At 59.2% G+C, this 16,688-nt stretch overlaps 7 protein-coding genes across 7 annotated transcripts; 3 read left to right on the forward strand and 4 right to left on the reverse strand.

Moving 5' to 3' along the window:
* Nucleotides 1-763: 763 nt before the first annotated feature.
* Nucleotides 764-2,956, reverse strand: COLE_03342 (uncharacterized protein; the record flags this gene model as incomplete). The annotated part of the gene is made up of 4 exons (XM_018422548.2): nt 764-949; nt 1,057-1,626; nt 1,662-2,406; nt 2,445-2,956. 4 exons carry the CDS (start codon nt 2,954-2,956, stop codon nt 764-766), a joined length of 2,013 nt encoding a protein of 670 aa, XP_018280628.1.
* An 812-nt stretch (nt 2,957-3,768) lies between these two features.
* COLE_03343 (uncharacterized protein) lies at nt 3,769-5,508 on the forward strand (the record flags this gene model as incomplete). Its single annotated transcript, XM_065626280.1, has 7 exons — nt 3,769-4,021; nt 4,052-4,166; nt 4,256-4,442; nt 4,474-4,742; nt 4,776-4,846; nt 4,879-5,255; nt 5,287-5,508. 7 exons carry the CDS (start codon nt 3,769-3,771, stop codon nt 5,506-5,508), a joined length of 1,494 nt encoding a protein of 497 aa, XP_065482361.1.
* A 134-nt stretch (nt 5,509-5,642) lies between these two features.
* Nucleotides 5,643-6,074, forward strand: COLE_03344 (uncharacterized protein; the record flags this gene model as incomplete). The annotated part of the gene is made up of 1 exon (XM_018426193.2): nt 5,643-6,074. One exon carries the CDS (start codon nt 5,643-5,645, stop codon nt 6,072-6,074), a length of 432 nt encoding a protein of 143 aa, XP_018280626.1.
* Nucleotides 6,075-6,171: 97 nt separating this feature from the next.
* COLE_03345 (uncharacterized protein) lies at nt 6,172-7,160 on the reverse strand (the record flags this gene model as incomplete). The annotated part of the gene is made up of 2 exons (XM_018424948.1): nt 6,172-6,884; nt 6,920-7,160. The coding sequence occupies 2 exons, from the start codon at nt 7,158-7,160 to the stop codon at nt 6,172-6,174; spliced, it is 954 nt and encodes a 317-aa protein (XP_018280625.1).
* Nucleotides 7,161-7,735: 575 nt separating this feature from the next.
* COLE_03346 (uncharacterized protein) lies at nt 7,736-8,002 on the reverse strand (the record flags this gene model as incomplete). The annotated part of the gene is made up of 1 exon (XM_018422546.2): nt 7,736-8,002. One exon carries the CDS (start codon nt 8,000-8,002, stop codon nt 7,736-7,738), a length of 267 nt encoding a protein of 88 aa, XP_018280624.1.
* Nucleotides 8,003-10,119: 2,117 nt separating this feature from the next.
* Nucleotides 10,120-13,135, forward strand: COLE_03347 (uncharacterized protein; the record flags this gene model as incomplete). The annotated part of the gene is made up of 6 exons (XM_065626281.1): nt 10,120-10,194; nt 10,441-11,051; nt 11,099-11,243; nt 11,292-11,589; nt 11,629-11,742; nt 11,778-13,135. 6 exons carry the CDS (start codon nt 10,120-10,122, stop codon nt 13,133-13,135), a joined length of 2,601 nt encoding a protein of 866 aa, XP_065482362.1.
* A 663-nt stretch (nt 13,136-13,798) lies between these two features.
* COLE_03348 (uncharacterized protein) lies at nt 13,799-16,581 on the reverse strand (the record flags this gene model as incomplete). The annotated part of the gene is made up of 7 exons (XM_018422545.2): nt 13,799-14,091; nt 14,128-14,773; nt 14,810-14,933; nt 14,966-15,080; nt 15,124-16,106; nt 16,245-16,358; nt 16,508-16,581. 7 exons carry the CDS (start codon nt 16,579-16,581, stop codon nt 13,799-13,801), a joined length of 2,349 nt encoding a protein of 782 aa, XP_018280622.1.
* Nucleotides 16,582-16,688: the final 107 nt, after the last annotated feature.

Here is a 16,688-nt window from a genome sequence, read left to right on the forward strand (position 1 = left end):
AGGCCATGGTGGCGAGCGCTTATAACTTCCGTCAAGAGTGGCCACCTCTGTGGAGCTGCGTCAACGTCAGACCTCACCGAACGTCAGTGCCGCTAGTCAGCAGATCAATGTATCGGCTGTCGTCATGAGCTGGCCAGAGCGGTCATCGGGCGTGGCGAGTAAATGGCCATGGCCATACACAATAGGTAGGACGTAAGAGGCTTGGGCAGCTGGGACGGGGTCTGGACAACGACACAGGTAAGCACGGTCTGGCTCAATTGGACGACGACTCGGGCCGGCTGCGCAGGCTCGGCGTCGGGCTGCTACGGGCATGGTGAGGCAAGAGCATGGCGCCTCTGCGCACGGCCCCTCTCACGGTCAGGTATGACATGCCGTGATGCCGACGGTAAGGGCGAGGTTCCGGCCGGTGGCGACTAGTAATGCACGGCGCAGCGCGGCGGTGGAGCAGATGCGGAGTACCAGAGCTTGTTTGGTTCCAAGCCTTTGTTCGTCATCACGTGGGCCCCGTGCCACCGCTACCAAGGGCTTCAGTTGAGGTACCGTTCAACCGGGCGCGCGTGTGACGCCACCGCAGAATCTTGTAAACTGCCTTTCTTGGTCACTCCACCATGTCCTGAGACTGGCATTAATCATGGCCTCATGATGATGGTGGTCACTGCCAAGTTGTCGCGCTTGACGACCAGCTATGTAGAGCGAAGCATGGAGCGCTTGTCGCTCTCCGGTGCCTGACCCTGCCAACACTCGTACAATGCATGCTCACGTGCTAAATTCGCCACAGCTCCGTTCGCGCACGGTCGTACACATCGTGTGGGACGAGATCGTCGTCCGCATCTCCGTTGCCTTCGAGCACCTTCGGGTCTGACGGGTGGATCGTGATCTTTGCAAAGGTGCCTGGAGCATTAGTCCGAGAGAGGTGGCCTGGATTGACTGCCAGAGTACCGTCAACCGTCTGTCGTCAGCCTTTGTTCCGTTGTAGAAAAGCTCGCCACCGTCGTCATAGGAGATGCCATGAACAGGGTCTGCTATATCCGCAGGGCCACCTCTGCCTAAACTCACCTTGGCGAAATGCTTCAAACGTGATGGCAACACCAATACGTCCGGCGCATCCAGCATCCTCAATTGATGCCAGTGCGTCACATCCAGGTTGACATCCGCCGCGTCCTTCTCAGGTGGCGGGAACAATGGGTAGAAGTGCCGATGACCCAATACGTGCCGCACGAGGTTGGCCAAGGGGTCGCCTTGGGGGTTTGGGTTGGGTGGTGCGGACGGGTCGGGATCGGCCTCCTCGGCGCGCTGGAACACCTCTTCCCGCCGCATATGGAACAGCACGTCCGGTGACGCAAGTGCGATGTGCACCTCGTTGATGCTGAGTGTACAGGGGTTGGGAAGCATGCGGACCTTTTTCGAAAGGCCAAGACCCTCCTTGTCCAACATCGCCTGAGGATAGGCCGCGTGCTTGGAGATCAGGTCGCGTACACTCGGGATAAGCACAACACTAGTGGCAGGCGAGGCATCATGTAGGCGAGCGAGACGGGCTCCGACTTGTTCTCGGAATAGCTCGACAGGCGAAGCTGTGAGCTGCCCGGCCTTGATGAGAGGATGAGAGGAGTCAACAAATGGCCCGAGCTGTAGTTAGGATCGAAGTTTGTAGTTCGACGTACCATGACCAACACATCCGGCCGCTCGTCACACGCGACCTCGATCAACGCTTCAAGCGGCTCGTATAACAAGTTGGATTCCAACGAATAAGGCCCGGCCACAACGTGCACTGAGATTGGTGACCCGCCGAGACGCTCGCCTTGCTGGTAGTCCAGCAGCTCATCGCGGGGCGTCATCACCGGTAGAGAGGGTGGGGGCTGGAGCACCTCTTGCACGACAAATGCATTGCCACCGCCGTTGCGCCCCATCACGCAAACAAGGGCGCCGGGAAACAACCCGAAGCCTCGGACACCCGGGGCACCGCCGCGCACCTTGAGCTCGCCACTCGGCGCAAATCGCAAAGGCACGACATGACCGCCACCGAGCATACGTGAGCTCTGGAGATAAAGTGCTGTGCTGGAAGCCTTAGCGGTGTCGGTGGGCGGAGAGAGGATGCGGCCCACAACGTAAATATCGTCCTCGGATGGAAGGTGTGGGTCGCCCAGATCGGCGAGGGCGTACGACTCCTTGATCACCTCAGCAAACGCATCGATCTGCTCGTCCAGCGCTTCGGATCGAACGCTGATCTTCTCGAACATGTACCTGTACTCCCAGTCCTTAGGGTCGGCGGTGGTAGCAATGGCAACGCGTGGTCTTGTGCCGGCAGGCACGCCTTCGCCGGGCGGGAGGTGCGGGTTGAGCGTTTCGAGGAGCTCTAGGGGCTGTGGTCGGGAGCTAAAAGGCTGAGCCGTAGGTTTGAGGCCGCCACTGTTGTCAGTTTGAGCCAGGACAAAGCAGGAGCTTACCCTGGCGACTCGCCGCCGCTAATGGGTGAGGTGGGCGGGGCGCGGCCAGGAGTAACGCCGAGCTTGGTGGGACGGTAGGCGCTCGAGGTGGACGCGGAGGCGGGTGTCCTAGATGGTGTGGCGTGGGTGACGGGCGTGGGTGAAGGAAGGTTGATGAGGTTGCCCGAATTGCTCAGCCGCTTGTTGGGTCGCTGCGGTGTGAGGCTGTCAAGGAAGCCGCCGAAGTCAGAGCTGATCGGACGCTTGCGCACGCCGACCTTGTCGGGCGTGGCCGCGATGCGCTTGGCGGAAAACTCGCGCTGGATTTCTTTGCGCAGCTCGCGCGCTACGTCAAGGGTGAACGTGCTGAGCTTGGCTCGCAACCCCGATGGACGCGAGAGGAGGAACGCCTCGTGTTTGTAGAATAGGTCCTGCGCAGAGATGGAGTAGACCTGGGCCATGGAGCGGAGCTCTGCCAAAATGGCTGGGTCGCTCGCGGCGGGGAAAACGGTCCGGAGCTCGTCGTCGCTCATCGTGGTTGAAGTGGATGAGGATGGACGTGGGGTGGAGGAGACAAAACAGGCGACATGAGCGTGTCTCAGAGACGCGTCGCGGAGCCTATATCCAGGCACAAAAGCAACCAGTGTAACACGTCATTTTTACCACGTGGAATGGATGGCGCATGTCTTGACTCGAGATCTGCGACAGCTATATCTTATTGTGATCTGATCCTACACTCTGCTTGGCATCACCTGGCTGTAGCCAGCCTCTGGTCTGCTGATCCGCGGAAGTCGTAAAGCTTGGGTGAGTTCTTGGCGTCTAGAGACCCGCGCCCGGTGAACCCGCCAAACGGGCTCAGGAAAGGTCACACGATTGAAGTTTATACACCCCTACGACTCACATATCGTTGGCGCCGCCAACGACCTGAGGGCCTGATGTGGCCTTGCTCGCATCCCAAGACGGATGCTTGGCATCCTCTGACTCATTTTGCGCTTGGCGGTGCGGTGCCTTCATCTCGATGAGCGTCGATGCCCCGCTCCGCCTGACCCGAATAGGTTCCTTCCCGAATCCGACGCCGCGTTCCCACCGCCCAGGCCCCCGCCACCACTCTCCTGACGTTTCCATCACGCCGGGGGTGCCGAGTTGAGCTAGATGGGGGTGTGACCCATCCGATTTATGAAAGCCTGTTCGCGACCCGTAGCCTGAATTTCATTGATCGTCGTTATCACTGTACGAAGGAGCCTGGCCCATGCCAAAGGCCCGTGTGGCGGTACACCAACCGCTATCCGCGGCGGGGAGGGCCGATGGCCGACACCACCTGACAGAACACTCACTTGCCATGGCGATGGAACTGACGCTGGGCCCCCAAGGAGGCGCCGAGTTGTCGGGCGGTATATATGCAGTGTACCACTCACCGCGGGATTCTTCGCGCCCCTTGCAGCTCGCCCCCAATGCTCCGCAACCTCTTCGAGTTCAACGTTACGCGGCCGGTACGTTGTGCGCGGGCGCGCTTACCCAGTTCCCATACGGGCGGCTGTGGAACCTCCTCACGCTCATCTTCTCGGCCCTCGTGTTTGTCTTTGTTGTCATCTATGCCAGTGCGTCCGGGTAGGATGCCGCTCACGCAGCCGCCACCGCGGGGTACGAGACGGTGACCAGATCGTCGCCCAACTACAACCTCAGGCTTACGGGGTGGCACACCATCTTCATTACCAAGAAGACTGGTATTTGCGACACACGACTGTGAGCTTCATATCCACAGACTGACACTCCTCGCCCGACGTAGACATCGTCTGTCGTCGCCCACTTCCCGCCTGCGCGACTGACACTAGCCTCACAATTGGGGACGAGGTGTACACAACCGACGGCGTAATCCCATGGACAATTATGACATGGCGTAATCGCGCGACTGGCGACTTCCGCTGGTCTGTCGACTATGCGGCCGAAAAGCTCGAGAGCTGCACCCTCTACAAATTGGTGATGGAGCCAAACATGCAGACCGAGATCTCAACCATTATCGTGCGCCACGCTGCGGCCCCGCTGATCCCAGGCCTCGCTCAATTGCACTGTCGGCCCTTACGAAGTTACACTCGGCGCAGACATCAGCTTCCCGGCCAATGTCCAGGTTGCGGAGGCGCGGATGGCCAGCGTCGGGTTCACGCCCGACAAGCAGGTGGCCGTCAACTGGAATGCACTCTTTGACCTCAGCATGGCATGGGACTCGCTTCTCAACCTGTATGGCGCCGCACAGAACCAGCCCAACTACCGGCTCAGCACCAGTGTTGCCTCGAACGGCACAGATTTCTGCGGGCACCAAATGTACATATGGCAGTCGTGTGAAGCTGACCCCAGTGTCTCTGACGACCTGAGCAAATGCCAACGGCGGTTCGTCGAGCCGACGACTTACACGCGCTGGAGTGCCAGTGAGCTGGTTTCAAACTGTTGCTGACACAAGTCGACTCGGATCCCACGGATCGGTATAACCAGGGCATCCTAGCGCAGATGAATGCGCCGTTCGTCAACCTCGCGGTGTGGGTCATCCAGCTCGCGTACTGGGACCTAGGTTTGGCTAGCACCGACAACCTCATCAGAAACTACGCCGGGCGGCAGCAGTACCTGCAGCGTTGCACCAACTGCCCCATGATAGATATGCTTCTCGACAGGCAGCCCGGCGGCTTGTGGTTCTCGGATACCGTGCTCCCGCTCACCGACCCCGGTTTCACGCCGCCGAGTGACCAGAGCTTCAACATCCAGTATCTCTGCAAGGTCCGGCAGCTCAAGCAGCCCGCAAACTTGATTCAGTCCGTCCTCGTTGCGACCTTCAGCCTCTTCGTATGTCACTTCCATGCCCAGCTAACCACAGGGCGCATACTGGGCATTCTACCGCACCGTATGGGTGCTATGGGGTACACACTTCGGCGAGGAGCGCCACAAGCGCGTGTTCAACGGCGAGCCCGAGACGCCCACCCCGACCAGCACCCTCGGTTATGGGCCTGTCAAGCCCGGCTCACCCAGCCCAGGCGCGTATGGTCAGCCTGCTACATATCCCCAACAGCAAGGATACTTTGGCCCGCAGAAGGTATAGGTTGATTAGGTGCAAAAAGGGAGGAGGTTGAGCGCCCATTAAACCGCCGAGTCAATAGTCAGACCCCCATACACGTAAGGTTGGATTCACTTCGCGATGCATTTGTGTGTTGATATCTCACAGAGTTGTGCTGCATGCGTCGACTTGTGAGGTGGAGCGATGGTCGAGTAGGCATGTGTAGACTGTTCATGAGTGTGTCCTCGTTGCTCCTTGCCTTTCAAGCTCGCGCACATACGGCCCTCCCGTTCTGGCAGCCCGGCCCCCACCTCGCTGTTGCCAATGGTCCCAAAGCGTATGCACAGGATTGGAGTACTAAGTGGTGGTCAATGCTCTCAAGACTGCAGGAGCAAGTGGTGCGCCGTGTGCCACTAACCCGCAAGGTGATGACACCTCCTCGAAATGGCCGCAAGCCAGTTGCGCGTGAGGACACGCCGCCCACGCGCCGCTGCGCTGTGCACTTTGCCGGCGGCGCAGCGCTGCTACCACGCTCCTGCTCCTCCGCACCCTCTTCGAGGCGCTCTACTCATGGTTTCACCCCGGCGGCTGGTTGGCGTGGCTCTCGCTAAGACCCTTTGCGTCTTTTCCCCTTGGGCTGCTGATTTTTTCATGCTTTCGCAATATTCCACACAAGGGTGGCTTGGACGATATCTATGCTACGATTGCTTAGTGCGCGGCGAACACGGCGCCGAGCATGGTCCAGATCCACCCGCGGTATAGTGCCTGCCATCCCTCCTCTTCCATGATCTTGCGCACGGCGTCAACAAGGCCCATGTACGGGTCGGTGGTGGGACGAAGACCGACGACATCCTCGCCCTGGCCGGCGAAACGGAGACCCTCGGGCACATCGCCCTCGGGGTCCTCGACGCTGATCTCGCTGCCGAGGTTTGGCTGGACGCTGAGCTTGGTCATGACGACCTCGAGCGGGCAGAGCCACGCAACCGAAAGCATCTGGAAGAAGACGAAGAAGATGAGGCCCCAGACCGAAATCTGTTCTATCTTCGTCTCATTGCCAATAAGCAGAAGGCGGAGCGAGCCGGCAACGATCGCGGTTGCGACACTCTTGAGCGCAACAACGGCGAGAAGACCGGGGGTGAGGTAAAGCGCCATCGGGGACGACCGCTCGTGGCTCGACAACAGGATGCGCAGTGACTCGCGCAGGTTCAACGGAAGACGGTAGGGCGTGATGATCGAACGGTTGATGATGATAGTCATTGGGAGCGTGAGAATGATGAGGACCAGGCTGAAGATAGCCATGCCGACGCCACCGTTCTTGGGAACAGTGTATGTTCCCTTCGGACCGCGCACAGCGCTGGCTCCGACGAAGATCACCGCGAGTACGGAAACGGCCATCGTAAACGCGAGCATGGCAAAGGAGCCTGCGATTAGCAGTATTATAGTGCGCAACACGTACCCTTGTACAGTCCGTACCAGCCCTCGAGACGATATGTGCGCTGCATGGTCCCGAAGAGGGATGTGAGCCGCGGCCCGACAGTGTTATCGCTTCCGTCAAACCCAACTGCGCGAGGGTTGTAGTTGGCCCGCAAGCGGATGAGCGAGCCCTTGAAGGGCATCACGACGATGGTCGCGATCACTGATGAGATCATCATGATCAAGCTCGCCACAAGAATAGTGGCGACAATGTTGGTCGCCATGATGGGCAGGAGGAAAGTGAGGGAGGGGGAGGGAGAGAGATGAGTTCGGTGGCAATGACGTGACCTGTCGCTCGTGTCAAACCTGGCGGTTGGTCGGCAATGCGGGAGTGCGGAGCTGAGTGAGCTAAGTGCACGTGGAAAGTCGAGAAGAAGTTTGGAGGCAAGTCAGAAGATGATGGGAGGAGATGTATTGTCGACGACGGGCCGGCGGGGAGAGAGTGAGTAGTGACGATGCGTTGTGTTGCGGCAACGGTGTCGTCAGCCTCGGCGTGCGCCGTTCCAGGGATCGTGGCGGTGCCCTCCACGTGGCACACAGCCCATGTTACCTAAACAGCTGAAGCTGCGCTCTCCCACGGTCAACCGATGTAATATCACGTGACCTGGGGTCATTATCCAGTCGGGAGACCGGCCGTCCTTGATCCGAGGTGATCAGCGCAAATGGGGTGGCGGTCGACTATCCTCCGTGATCCGTGAATCAGTGAATCAGCAACTAATTATACGACCTCGAGCCCAGACTCCCGGCATCTCGACGCGGTGTGTCGCCGTTTTCTCTTCCGGCCTCCTCGCCGTTCTACTCACGGCCGGGCTCGTGCTTTCAACAAGTTACGACCGGTTAGGTATCCGAACCGGTCAGATCGATATTCATCGAACTCTTGTTTTAGTTTAAACGACAGCACTCTGAGTCCCTTGTCGTCTATCAGCTTTGGATTCATGAGCCGTCCGGAGTACCGGAGTCCCATGATGCGCTCTGCGTGCAATCCCGCCGATCCGCCGGGAGGGGTGACGCCCGCAAAGGCCAGACACAACGACAAATGTGCTGCGCACGCCATCAAGTCCTCCATCATACCTTGGTACCGTGAGGGTTAGTGCTCCAATTGTCCAATTGTCCAATAGACCTGTGTTTGTGCTCGCATCTGAGACATGGCGTTGTGGCGGCACCCGCCGCGCTCGACGTGCTGGTATGTCAGCTATGACAGGACCGTTCTACCCCTGGCCCTGAACGGGACTTTAACTTCTCGCTTCTCAGATTCTCAGGCTGGAAGCCGGATCGCCGGATCGCCGGAACCCGCAGACGGAATACCGAACGTTCTCTCTCTCTCTTTTGGATATCTGGCCATCTGGATCGCGTGTTTGGGAGTCGCTGCCGCCACTTGCGCTTGTCATCTACGTGGTTGGATGAGAGATCGCAGGGTGCAAGCAGCCCTAGATGTGGGTTTCTCCGCAGTTGAACCGTCTGTAGCCGCCAGAAGACGCCGTAACGCCTCTGTCTGCACGGGTGGGATTGGCCGACGGCTTTGCATGCCAACTAATGAATTGCGGCTCCCACGCAATCCCACGCTGAGAACTCGAGTTCCATGCTAGTGCTCGTGGCAAACCTGAGGCCAGCGTGGCAATGTGGGATTCCACTGCTATGAGTGGTAGTGGCGGCTGCGTGGGGACTGCGGCATTCAAGCGGAGTGGGTGCGGAGGAACGAGGCACGGATGCTGCGCGCAACAGAGAGCTCAAAGATGAAGAAGAAGGGATGTTATGAGATGAGAGCGGCTGATGGGGAGAGAGTGGTGGATTGCACTCGTCGCTCCGTCGCTCCGGCGGGCTCCGGCGCGCCACAATGCAAGTCGCGAAGGATGGAAGACTGCTTGCTCGCATGGTGGCGGAGTTGGCATGTGGAGGTATGGAGGATGTGCAAGGCATTCACAGTGGGAGATCCTGGTGCCTGAAGTGCCTGGGCTAGGGCTACCCAGAAACTATTGCAGCCCAAGAGTTCTTTTAGAGCCAAGGATAAGTCGCCCGAGTGGCCCAAGGTGGAAAACGTGGTACAGGCCCCTGGCAAACGCATTCAAATAGACCCTTGATAGCGGCTGCACGGATGGGGGTGGATTGGTGGCGTGGGCCGCAATAGCTGGCCTGAGGCCGCAAGGCATGCAGCATGCAAGGGGTATAAGAATTGTAGGGCCAGAGCTAGGGTGAGGACCCGAAGGGCGGATATGCAGACGATCAGCTGAATTCCCCTGTGTGCCCTGCACGCTCTCGATGCCCTCGTTGTGATTGCTCCAATACAGGTCCTCCGTGCCCTCCTTCCTCCACTTTGACCCCGCAAACGTCTACGTCTCATTCCTCCCCTCGTTCTTTCAGTCGTTACTCTGCATCTGCGCAGTGCACCTCACCCACCTCACTCTCCCGCACAATCCGAGGCCCTCTGCTCATCTGCCAGCTGCCGAACTGCCAGCTGGCAACGGCCAAGCCGTGACTAAACAGGTTCCACTCTTGAGACAAGTCAGATTGCGTGGCTTCGGCTGCGGCGCACACGGCGTGTGACAAACCAATCATAGAGCCCGTCGGATCAGTGGTAGAATATGGACAAGCATGTGGCCTTCAGGGGAGCGGTGGTGCCGAGAACCGCGAGACCGCGCGAGGCCCAGAGTGCGGTAGAGTGCGGTATGTGATGGTCTCGTCCAGAGTTGATGCAGTCGACAGGAGCGATTGCTGGAATCCTCATGGCCCCCTCCCCACTAACACATCAACACAACACGTCTCACTCTTCATCTCCATCATCTCCCCATCTCCTGCATCTTGTCCGTTACCGCCGCTGCATCCCATCGTTCCAAAGTCATCACCAAGCTGAGCACCGACTGGTGACTCGCTCGTCCCAACTACGTACTCCAATCCCATCATTAACACAATCATCTTCGCCCTGCCTGAACGCAGCAGGCCGGCAAACGCGCCCAGACTCGACCTTCCCTTCCACCTCTCCGACTCTGCCCATCTCCATCTTTCTCTTTCTGTTCCTCTTTCTCTCTCTTCTCTCTCTCTCTCACACACACACACACACACAAACTCTCTCTCTCTTGCTCGCCAAACCGTACCTGCCCCTCATCTGTGCACCGTCTCCCTCTCTTTACTCCCAAGATCGACAACGAGTCTGCCACGCTGCGCGTCAAAGCCCCTCTCAACGTCGTCATGAACGAGGGCGGCGACCCACATCGCGTCCTAGCGCGCAATGCCGCCTGTCACCAATGTCGGAGGCGGAAGCTGGTGAGTGTTACCTCTCGCCACCATTTTACCTTTCCCTCCACCCAGCCGGCCCCCTTTGCCTTTGCCCCACTCCTTATCTGGTGCGGGTGGCGAGCACTCTATGGAGACCTCGTGACTAGTGCTCCGTGATCTGGATAGTGCGCAGCCTTTGCCCGGGCACGAAACTTCTACGGGGTCGACACATTTGGGGGCGCCCTGTCCCCGGCCTGACGCACGTCCACCATTCACTCCAACTGACACACTTAGAAATGCGATGCCGTGCGCCCCACCTGTGGGAACTGTCGCAAGCCCCGACAGCGCGGTCCAGAAAAGTATGAACCGCCAGAAACGTGTACTTGGGACGAGACGAGGGATCCTTCGGCTCGGACTCTCCGCAAACGAGAGGCAAAGGCTGCGAGAGGAATTAGCAATGGCAGGCCACCTTCCAGCAATCCCCCTATATGGGCGAACGGTTCTACAAGTCTCACCGCGCTACCCATGTTCCAGCATCAGGTGCTACATCCACAGCCGGGCGTGTCGATGCTCGACCCGCGCGTTCAATCCGATGCAGACTACTACCGGTTGTACAATGGTGGAGGCATGCCTCCGTCCATGATCGCCCCGATACGACAACCATCTCTGTCGACGGACCTTCTGGACACGTCTCTGCCCAGTGCACACCTGCCACCATTTAGCCCGCATGGCATTACCAACAATATCCATTGGAGTGAGCCACATCCGCCGGTATCACACATGGGCGGGCCATCAAGCTATCCGCAACATCAGTTTATTGCCCCGACTCCAATCGCGACCTTCCCTGTCCACGACACTCCACCCCTTCAACTTAACCCATCGGTTTCACAGATCATGTACTCGGAGTACGTTGCGCGGCGCCTACAGGGACACATGTACTAACGTCTCAAAGCTGGCCGCGAGACCTCCCTCAGCCTGAGACAGTGCATCACATGGTCGAGGTCTTCTTTGCACGCGTCCGTGTCCTTCCGCACATGTTCCATCGCCCCTCCTTCCTCGCCAACCTTTCCTTGCCACCCTCCAACCACGAATTCCCCGTAAGTACTGTTTAGCCACATCTGGTGACGGTCGCTGATGACTCCCAGACGTTGGCACTTTTGCACGGCATTTTGGCTGTCACCGCACCTTATATTCCACCTCAGTCGCTCGCGTCACGGGCATACTTTCCCATTGGGTCCTCCACCGAGGCATATGTTCATCCGGAGTACGACTTCACCCCTCGGTCTGCTCTCCTTCCAGCGTCATCACTCGTGACCTTTACGCCGGAAAGCATCGGGGATGGATCTCCGCTGCACCGTTTCCAAATGTGGCACAGGCGCAAGTCGTATGAGTGTTTGAGTCAGCTCGTAACCAATGGAGTACAACTCGTTCAAGCAGTGCAGGGTGAGTGCCCCGTCGCCACGAAATCTGCTGACGGGCCAGCTGTTCTTTGTGCGACCTGGGTGGATGTTAAGAATGGATGGTGGTCTGACGTCTGGGTTGAGTCGGGCAATGCAGTTCGAATGTCGCTTCCACTCCATCTTAATCTCTCATCCAGTGCGTTTAGGGCAAAGTTTAAGCTGACCTCGCAGAGAGCATGTCCGATCCATTATCGCACAACATTGGAGCCATTCTACGAGAAGCCAGTAGCGAACTCGAACAGGCGCAGCGAGACCGCACCTGGTGGGTTGTGTACCTCACGGAGCGTGCAGCGGCCACTGGATCGCTGTGGCCAAACGCTATCGCCGACGACGACATCACAGTAGAGCTTCCGATCGCCCGCCACATATTTGACAGCGGAGTTGGAGAGTTGGTTGGCGTTCAGACATTCCAGTCGCCCGATTTCTATTCACATCATCCACCGCAACATCGGGATACGCTGTCCATGTACATCAAGGTTACACGGGTTATGTCGGACGTGCTCACGTTTATGCGCAAATACTCGCGCGGTCTCCATACATTCCAACGGTTCTTCTCTGATCCGCGGTTCCAGCAAGTGTTTACCGACATTGGTACACTTCGCTCAAGTATGCCTGAGGAGTTCAAGACCAGTACCACGAACACACCACATGGGCCCGTCGTCGACCCCGACAAGTACACAATGATCGACCTCCTGCACTGCGCCCTTATCACCATCGGAGGCCCTCTAATCACGCATCAGTCGTGGATGCTCCCTCAGGCCCGCCACATTTTGCGTGAGATCCGCCATGTCGTCTCAAACTATCTCGAGCTCGCCGCAACATCGTACGACATCACCCAGCTCTCGGTGCATAGCTCATTTATCTGGTTTTCGGCGGCGCGTAACTTGATCCGGTTCATTCACTGCGCCGCGCGATCGGAAAGTGTGCAGGCACAGATGGAGCTGCCCGCGTTTGAGGCGGACTTGAAGCAGCTGCTGGGTGCCCTCAACCGCCTGGGCGAGAGGTTCCCCGTCGCCCTGCGATATGCTAAAGTTCTCGAGGCGATTCGTGCCCAGCCCATTGAGCCAGATGGCGAGATTATCGTACTCAATCGGGACGAAAATATCTTCGATGCGGATTACAGTGGCAACGTGCCGCGCAAGACGCCGTCCTCGTCCTCGACTCTAAGCCCCAAGACGTTCCAGGAGGCGACTCCAGTTACGGGCTCAGGATCCAAGACGAGCTCACCACTAAGCGGACCCGCGGTGTCTCCAACTATCGGTACAAATCGACCGCTGTCACAGCCGCTACCGCCCCAGCAGTCTCATATATCGACACAGCCACAGCAAGCGTCGGGGCAACCACAGCAAATTCCGGTCTACTACCCGGACGGGGCGAAAGACTTCTCACAGTGGTTCAAGCCTGAGTCATTTGATGTGTCGACTTACTCATTTGACGTCGACGCCATGGCCCAGCTCGTCAACGCGCATGGCCCCAATGGGCCCAACATGCAATTCAACGGAAGCACACTCGCCTTCCCGAACCCGTAAAGGGGTTTGACCCAGCACGTGAAAGCGCCACTGGTTGGGAGGCCAATACACGCACCTTTGCCTCCCTTGGCGCAGTGGCTATCTCTTTTACTACACCGTAACTCTGTACCGCGAACAAAACACGGTTCGCGTCTCCCTTGTAGCCCGTAATTTTGGGAAGGTTGTTCACACACGACCACGTCTCTGCATCAACTGTTTAACAACTCCGTCTGTCTACAGGCGGGGAACCGCCGATCGGCAGACCAGGTGGCTTCCGTCTGGTACCACAGTGTGAAACGTAACCCGGCGAGCATCGCTTGTCGAATCTCTGCGGCGGAAACGCCTCATGCCCGGTCATCAGCCCTGGTGGCGTTCCAAATGCATGCAGCGCCGTGGCGGCGGGGGGCTTGTGTTCCCGACTATCGAAAAGACTGCACAACTGTCTATCTCCTCCTCATGTCCCGCTTTTGGATGCTTGTGTCGCTCCAACTCCCGCTTCAGTTCCCAGGATTCCCAGCATCCTGGGTCCCGCTTGAGTTTCTCCTGCCCGCCACTCACCACCCTTCCACGCTGGTACCCTCCATCCTTATCTCACTCCATGTATCCTCCAACCTTCCCCCCTTCGCACTCTTTACCACTTCTCCCCTTACCCCCTCCCCGAACCTTCTCTTCTGCGACACCATACTACGCCCATCCACTCCCGTCCGGACTGTACTCCAGCGGGGGGTAGGGGAACCAGGCGTCGAGCGCCAGTGTCTCATCCGGCTGCGTGACCACCGCGTCCGCGTCCCCAAACAGCTGCTCGGCAAGGAAAAAGTCGAGCGGGAGGCCCTCGGGCGTTGTGTCCACCCCGGGCGCATCCGGGAGGGGCACACTGCCGCTCGTCGGGCTGCCGCGCGACGCGGGCGGGAGAACGCGGCGCCGGCGAGCGCGGAGAAGGATGTCCCGAATCTGCTGGGCAAACTGGAAGCCGGGAACTGGCGTCAGCGGCTGTGAGACAGGAGACAGCGTACCCAGCGCAAGGATCTTGGTGACGGCCTCCAGGTCGCGGCTAGTCTGACGCAGATCGACGGCGTCGGGCATGAGGCTCGTGAGACGGATCACCATGCGAGCCGCAAAGGCGACGCCAATGTGTGTGTAGTAGTTGGCCTTCGCAAAGTTAGTGCGGTACGCCTCGCCGCGGAGCGCCATCTCGACGAGGGTCAGGGCGGACGTGAGGGCCTGACGCAGCCACTGGGCGCGATGCTCGCTCAGGTGAGCCATGTCCCGGCGCGAGCGCACGCCGTGCAGGATACGGCTGTTCGTGTGCAGCAGCGCGTGGCTGTACTGCGTGGTGAGGCTCTCGCGGAGGAATGACGACTTGGGCTCGCGGCCCTCGTAGTAGGCGTCCCACTCTTTAAACCAGGCGGCGTAGGCGGCATTCGCTCTCTCAATGCGCCGGTCGAGGTCCGGGATGCGGGTCGCACTCGGCCATATGCTGAACGGCTGGTGGAGCGGCAGGCGGTGCGTCAAGAGCTGGCAGGTGGCCACGAGGCGCGAGTCCGTGCGGATTGTCAGAGGATGTTCGAGGAAACGGCGAGCGTGCGTAATTGTGTCCTCGGCGGCAAAGAGCGCTGGACGCCCGAGGTTGAACGCCATCTCAAATTCGGACTTGTACAACTGCGATCAGTCTCTCCGACGACTTGCGACACGTACCGCAAGCCATAGACGCGCGCCGACCACCAGGGGACGCTCATCCGCGAGCTCTGCCGCGCTCTTGCCTGCGCCCATGCCAGTCTGGCTCAGATAGGGAAGGCAGCGGTACAGACCCATGTCCATGCTAGGTGTCAGTAAGCTCAAGAATCATCTTACGCTATACGCAGTGCGTGTCCGCCTGGGCGCCACGAGGTATCACCCCACGACGCCATGACGATCATGGCCTGGAGTACCTCGATACGCGCAACCGGCGTAAAAAGCGTGTGCATGCCTGTGGTCAGCATCTTGCGGCAGAAGCCCCGGTGAGTTCGCACCGATCTTCTCGGCATGCTCGCGGCACTGCTTCTGGAGGGCGCTTGGCGGTCCACCGGCGTCCTCAATCTTCGAGCCGACCATGACAATGGCAGTTACAGCAAACGGGGAACGCTCGCACAAACTATCCCATGTGTCGACATCGGGGTCGAAAATCGGCACATACACCTGCGCCTGCATGAAGAGGTCGAAGAGCGCGCGTCCCCTTGCTTCGCTACAGAAGCCCATCTGCACGGGGTTGCGCCACTGCGTGTTATCTCCGCGCTGGATGGGGAGCGCACGGCGCAGTTGCGGGTCGGAAAGTCGAGCCTTCTTGCGCGGCCGGCCCGGCTCAAGATCATAATTGAACACTTTCGGGGGCGGGTGTATCGTCGGCGCCTCCTCTTCCCCATCCTGCCCGTCTGCCTTGAGACGGGCGGCCTCGGCCAAGGAGAGCATGTTATTGTAGATAACGGCACTAGGTTCGAGCGGATCATCTTCGTCATCGCTGGGGGCGCCCGAGTCAGGGGGGAGCGAGGGCGTGCGCCTACGCTCATTCGATGCGCGCTCGGCACGTTCACCGCCGTTTGGCGGCGTCGTGCGCCACTTCGGCATGATCAACGGTGGAGCCTGGGAGGCAGGTTGAGGGGAGGTATACTGGGAGTAGGAAGTGCCTGTGAATGAGGTGTTGGCTGCCTTGGTGGAAATGTTCGCGGGATTGGGCTCCTGGTTGATGTACCCGGTAGTGGTGTTACCTGCTTGCCAGTAGGTGGGATGTGACGCCTTGCCAGAAGAGGAGGGCAACATGCCCCGCGGTGGCGGCGCTAACATCACAGGTGAAGTGTACACCGGAGCGGGTGGGCTTGGTAGCGGTGGCTGACCGGGAAAGGGCGGACTCGCATAGGCAGACTGAGGAACTGCGCGCACAGTAGCTCTCTGCAAAGCGATCAGTTCAGTCAGAGAGCGCTGCACGACGCCCATCTGCTCCTCTACCACCTTGAGCCGACTGATGTTAGCTCGCTGATCGTTGCTCGTCCCCCCTCTTCGCCTCCTTCCTCCCCGACGGCGGTCGGCCTTGACTCCCTTCGGCGCCGCCCTACCCGTGTCACCTCCCTCCGCCTCGCCACTGCCGCCACCAACTCACTCCTCAACCTTGCTGGCCTTGCTCTTGCGTGGACCGTCAAAGGTACACTCGTGCCCGCTCTGCCGGCAGCGATTGCACGGCGGATTCTCCTTGCCGATGCATTTCATCTTCATTCTGTGACAGAAGTCCTGCCGTCAGATGTTTACTGATGCCGGACCGCTCCAGAACCTCGCCGCGACCGCGGTCGAGATGCTAGGGCGCAGATGACTCACGCAGGCGCCTGCCGTTAGCTTCACCGCCAAAGGCGGGAGGCCGCTCCGCACTCACGGTTGCTCTTCCTCTCCTCCATCGCGTCGATTTTGTCGTCGTCGGGGGTAGTAACGGCCGAGTCCGTCATGTTCGGTGAAGAGAGAAGAGCGAAAGGAGGAAGGCAAAGTGAAGAGTGGGAGAGGAGGCGAGACGTGCGGATCGATCAGCGCGCAATAGGGCGCAATCGACCACGCG

This window comes from Cutaneotrichosporon oleaginosum, assembly GCF_008065305.1.
Source record: "Cutaneotrichosporon oleaginosum strain ATCC 20508 chromosome Unknown ATCC20508_contig03, whole genome shotgun sequence".
In the NCBI taxonomy this organism is placed as follows: Eukaryota; Fungi; Basidiomycota; class Tremellomycetes; order Trichosporonales; family Trichosporonaceae; genus Cutaneotrichosporon; species Cutaneotrichosporon oleaginosum.